General features: G+C 43.3%; 1 protein-coding gene across 1 annotated transcript; it reads left to right on the top strand.

Annotated features, from left to right (window-relative positions):
• The first annotated feature begins 1,040 nt into the window (after positions 1–1,040).
• On the top strand, positions 1,041–5,185 carry setmar (SET domain and mariner transposase fusion gene). Its single transcript, XM_084542152.1, has 2 exons — positions 1,041–1,287; positions 3,958–5,185. Exons 1-2 carry the CDS (start codon positions 1,195–1,197, stop codon positions 4,747–4,749), a joined length of 885 nt encoding a protein of 294 aa, XP_084398278.1. The 5' UTR covers positions 1,041–1,194; the 3' UTR covers positions 4,750–5,185.
• Positions 5,186–5,395: the final 210 nt, after the last annotated feature.

The raw sequence follows: 5,395 nt of genomic DNA, 5'->3' as shown, positions 1-5,395 counted from the left end.
TAGTACCGCACAGGAAGTGTACCCTTTCACCGGAATAAAGTACTTATTTTGTACCCTACAGGCTGTGTACCCAAAAGATACTTCTTAGTACCCCTTAGGAACACAATAGGACTTTTAATGGTACATCTCTGAATGTTGTACCTTAAAGAACTAGATTGTACCTTCACTATTACTTTATGTGTGAGAATGTACCTTTTCAAAGGGTACCTATATGTACTTTTCAGCATTCATAATTCATTGTATACCCTTTTCTTTGGAAAGGTACTTATTTGTACTCAGCTAGAGACATGTTAGTAACTTTGATGGTAAAGTTGTGAAATTTGTACTTTGAAGTACTTGATTGTACCCTCACTGTACCTTTATTTCTGAGAGTGTATCCAGTCTATCCAGTATCCAGTCTTCATGGCCTCCTGCAGTTATCCACTCCTATGATTCCTCTTATATTCTCAAACTGTCATGTAACATCATCAGCTGTGTGTTGTATTTGTATCATCATCAGATTCTGCATGTACGCTTGTAGTCAGATATATGTATCTATGACAGATGTATGCTTTTCTTGTTCCTCCTGCTGTTCTGTTCTCTCTCTTTTCTGTCTCTACCTGGCCAGGTGTAAAGATGTGTCCCTCCATATGAGCTTAAGGTTCTGCTCAAGGTTTCTTCCTGTTAAAAAGGAGTTTTTCCTGCCACCGTCGCCTTCAGCCTTGCTCTGGGGGTATTCAGGCCGGATTTCAGACCGGATGTTGTAAAGCGTCTTGAGACAATTTGTATTGTTATTGACGCTATATAAATAAATTGAATTGAATTGACTTTAATTAAATGAGGCAATTGTTTTTATTTTCCCCCTAACAAGCCCACTTTTAAAGCTTTATTGTCAATGCACATCAGTACAACAAAATTATACATGCCACATCTGAACAGTGCAAACTACACAAAAAATAAACATTCACATGGTAATTATTATCTACAGTCATACAGACATGAGGTCAATAAATAATATGTGATTTAAAAATTATAACTGTTATTTAAAATACAATATATTATTGCATTTAATTAAGAAGATTGTCCCCAGTAAAAAGCTCCAGCTGTGTAACGACGCAAACGCGCCGCTAGGGGGAGATCATTGCGGACGGAGCGACCGGAAGTGGCTGCGTCTGGTTTGTTTACATCTCTGCTGTTCTGTCATGAGCTTCAGACATGAACGTGTTCAACAGCCAAGTGGTGGATTTAAGCTGTGGCTCGGAGGACGTTCCTGTTTCTGTCGAAGGGGGGACATGTCCAACATTTCAGGTAGTCTTCCTTTAGCTGGTTTCTCCCTGTAGGTGAAGACTTTTATAGACGTCCAGTAAACTTTAACAGCGTAGACCTTCAGCTTGTTTGACAGACCTAAGTTATTTCTCACATCTGTTATCGAGGCTTAATATTATACTCACAACACTGAACATACATCCTGTCCCTGTCTGTCCCTATGACCAACCACTTCTACACCTTCTTGTAAATGTGCTGTTTTGTGCAAACTTTGTAATATTGGTTCTGTAAATCTGACTAATTCTGTTTACTGTTGTCCTCTTATATTCCTGCTTCTTGTGGCTGAGCTGACCACAACATCTCAGAATCAGAATCAGAATTACAAGTTTAGTTGTAGATGGAAAGAAGCTGTTCTTGTGGCGTGAGGTTTTTTTCTTTTGGTCCTGATGGAGCAGCAGGGTGAGAGGGGGACCGGCTGCAATCTGTCCCTGCCCGCCTCGGACTCCTGGAGGCGTAGAGGTCCTGAGGAGACGGCAGACTGCAGCCGGTCCCCCTCTCGCCGCCGTCTGCCTTTGTCCTTGGCAGTGGCAGCAGCGTACCAGGCTGTGATGGAGGTGTCCACCATCATCATCTTTATCAGGTTGAACCTTTTCAGCTGCTGCAGGAAGTACGTCCTCTGGTGAAGGAGCTGATGTTCAGCTCCCACTTCAGGTCCTGTTGTGACTCCACTGGGTCAACCTGGGAGTCCCCCAGGATGATGGGGGCGGGCGGGTCGGCGTTCCTCCTAAAGACGATCGCCATAAGCTGTAGGTTATGGACACCAGACGATCAGTCTCCCACCTGTAGGCGGACTGGCCCCCCCATCAGAAATGAATCCGATGAGGAGTGGCGTCGTCCTTAAACTTCAGGAGCTCGTCAGACTGGTGACTGAAGGAACAGCTGTTGCTGTAAAGGAGGAACAGCAGAGGACACAGAACGCAGCCTTGATAAATGTCATTGCCCTGTTAACAATGTGTTGATCCTGCACACATGACAAATAAACCTGAATAGTGTGAAAACTTTCACGGGAGATGTTTGGGCTTCCGGGAAAATCATTAGTTACTTTAATGGAGCTCTGTTCTGTCAAAGAGTCTAAATATAGTTTAGAAGGGCAGTGTGGGCCGTAAGGCAACATGTTCAACAATAACATGTGACCTAAAAACAAAAATCACATCTGTATCTGTTCTGGAAGAGATAAACATTTTAAACATCACTTAAGCATGACAGCCCGTCCACCAATCAGCTGATTTGCAGTGAGAAGAAGCTTTGAATCATAACTCTTCTCTCTGCCCTCTCTGTTTGCTCTGTGGATAGATAGATAGAGTTGGTATCCAGTAGCATCATTACATAGAGACAGGAGGAATTACAGTCAGCAACGAGGGTCAAAAATAAAATAAAAGTGAGATAGAATGTATAAAAGTCTATAAAATATAATAATATAATATACATATGTATATACAATATACAAACTATAAATACGATAGATCATTTTTTTTCCTGACATACTAATATTGTGTTAAACTGAACCTTTGACACCATTTACTAGTTTTGTTCTCGTTAAAAGACCGTAATAATATGTTGACTAACCAAAACAACAGTGTGATGGTTTTAAACGACCACAATATGTATTTCTAACTCAGAGATAGTCTCTGTACAGCAGTCTTTTGTTCCTGCAGCAAATGTATACAGAGGTAGCAGTGGGTATGACTCATAAAAAACATCCTTAAAGCTCTGGTATCATATACAATCCTTGAGACACGCCCAAACCGAAGAGAGCGATGCGTTTGTCAATATTAAATACGATTCTTTCTTTCTTTCTTTCTGTCTTCTTTGGCTTCACTTTATTGCCCAGCTTCCGTGCAAACTGTAAAACAAAACAGTATTGAGTAGCTTTAAATATGTCGTAAATTCACTGCAAATCAAACTTTGTTAGTAAAACACGTGAACGGGAAATGTGTAGAATAATAATAAACACGTGCGGATGTACTGAATGATTAGTCTCAAAGTTCTGCAGCTCTGTTTCCAACAAAAGTGTTCAGTCTGTGAAATGTGAATAAAAACAGCCGTTTACTTGCAGCTCACTAAAACAACTGGCCGCATTACAGTATTAAACCATTCAACAAAGCTCTAAACTGTGGAGCAGCTCTTTCTGGTTCTCGACGCCAAGTGCATTATTTTACCAGCAGATGGCAGCAAATCATATCTCATCACATCATCGGCCTGTGGCGCTTTGAATCAAACAAAGAAGTACTTTACTCTCCTTTCCCAGGAGGACCCTCGTCCTTGTTTTGTTTCGTTATAATCCTAAAGACATGCAGTATAATTTATGATACCTCTGATTTTGGTGTAACGGTGGTCTGTTTGTGTTCATGTGGTTGTTATGGAGGTAAATGAGTTTCAAGTAGGCAGGTGCAAAGCATTTACACCTGGGCTCTTTAAAAAAAGAGTCCCATAAATTTAAATACATTTGAATTAGTGCTGCAGCTATTTGTTTTGCTTAGCAATTCATCTGCAGGGTTTTTTTTGTTGTTGTTTATGAGTTTATGAGTTAATGTAATGTCCTCAAAAGATAGTGACCAAACCAAAAATATTAAATCTACAATATGTCACAGCTGAAGGAGCAGGAAGCTGGAGTGTTCTTTTCTTTTTAATGTGTTTGCTGTCTCTTTTCAGTACTCTCCAGATAACGTTCAGGGACCGGGATGCGCCGTAGACCCCAGTGAAGTCACCCTTCCTGGATGCTCCTGCCTGTCCCACACCTGCTGCACCGAGAGCTGCTCCTGCCTGCAGACCCACGGTCAGGCGTACGGCAGCACAGGCGCACTGCTGGACCTCGACAGGGCGGACTCCGGGTGCTGCTCCCCTGTGTTTGAGTGCAACACCCTTTGCCCCTGCAGTGACGCCTGCTCTAACCGAGTGGTCCAGAGAGGGCTCCGGCTCAGGCTGCAGGTCTACAGCACCAGGGACAGGGGCTGGGGAGTCCGGACTCTGGAGGAGATCCCACGTGGGACGTTTGTGTGCGAGTATGCAGGGGAGGTGATCGGTTTTGAGGAGGCCAGACGGAGACAACTTGCCCAGAGGTCTGAAGACAATAATTACATTATCGCGGTACGGGAGCATGCAGGTACGGGCTCCGTCGTTGAGACCTTCGTCGACCCAGCACAGGTGGGAAACGTAGGCCGCTTTCTCAACCACTCCTGCCGACCCAACCTCTTCATGTTGCCAGTACGTGTGCACTCTGTGATTCCTAGACTGGCTCTGTTTGCGGGACGGGACATTGACGCTCAAGAGGAGCTGACGTTCGACTACTCGGGAGGAAACGGTAAACCTGCAGAGCTGCCGTCCCAGCAAAGCGACGCTACTGTTCAGGCCAGTAGGACGCATGGCCTCCAGAGGAAAGCGTGCCACTGTGGTGCCAACAACTGTACACGATTCCTTCCACTGGATTTATCGATTCTCAGCTGAAGTCATCTAAGACGCATTTGTTTGTTTTCATCTGAGTGCCAAGAGATGGATTTCCATTAAAACCAGTAACATCTGATTTTCTTTTTAACTGATATCTGCTTAGCTTCTCAGCCAGCCGCACATTAGACCAAGATAATGCAACACAACGGTGGCGCCACAAACACAATCTGCTGCGTGACTCATGTCTGCGCTCCTCATTGTTTCTCCTCTGGTCCCCCGAGTGTCTCCCGATCGGCCACAGTCTTATTGCTGTTGTCTCCCACTCAGTGTAAGACGATGCAATGAAAACCAGAAAAACACGTTTTCATATTTTGGAGAGAGAACACTTGTTGACATGCCGGTGTTCTCTTTCACTTGTACAATCAGTTTCATCTGTACAGGACGTGTCCCGCTGGATTTACAGTCTTGTAGCTATTATCTTGTCCTAGTAGTCCCATTTCTCACATCACACATGAACGTGGAAGTAAAAGGAGAATCATTTGAGTTGTTTTGTTTAATACGTTTATTCGTAATAGCCTTGCAAGCTACAAAGTTTGTTTTTACATCCTTTCATTTGCTAAGATGAAGGTTTTGTGTCAAACTAAAGTGGACAGTTCACATGTAAAGTCATAGCCGTCTCAATATCAGCTTGACATTTCTTTGTTTT

This window comes from Chelon labrosus (assembly GCF_963514085.1).
Source record: "Chelon labrosus genome assembly, chromosome: 4".
NCBI lineage: Eukaryota > Metazoa > Chordata > Actinopteri > Mugiliformes > Mugilidae > Chelon > Chelon labrosus.
This window is presented reverse-complemented; position numbering and strand designations above follow the sequence as displayed.

What these genes read in the sequence shown, in the direction of transcription:
- setmar (XM_084542152.1), top strand. Translation starts at nt 1,195, where the DNA reads ATGAACGTGTTCAACAGCCAAGTGGTGGATTTAAGCTGTGGCTCGGAG. An exon ending in GGACATGTCCAACATTTCAG is followed by an intron (nt 1,288 to 3,957) that starts GTAGTCTTCCTT and finishes GTCTCTTTTCAG; the next exon opens with TACTCTCCAGATAACGTTCA.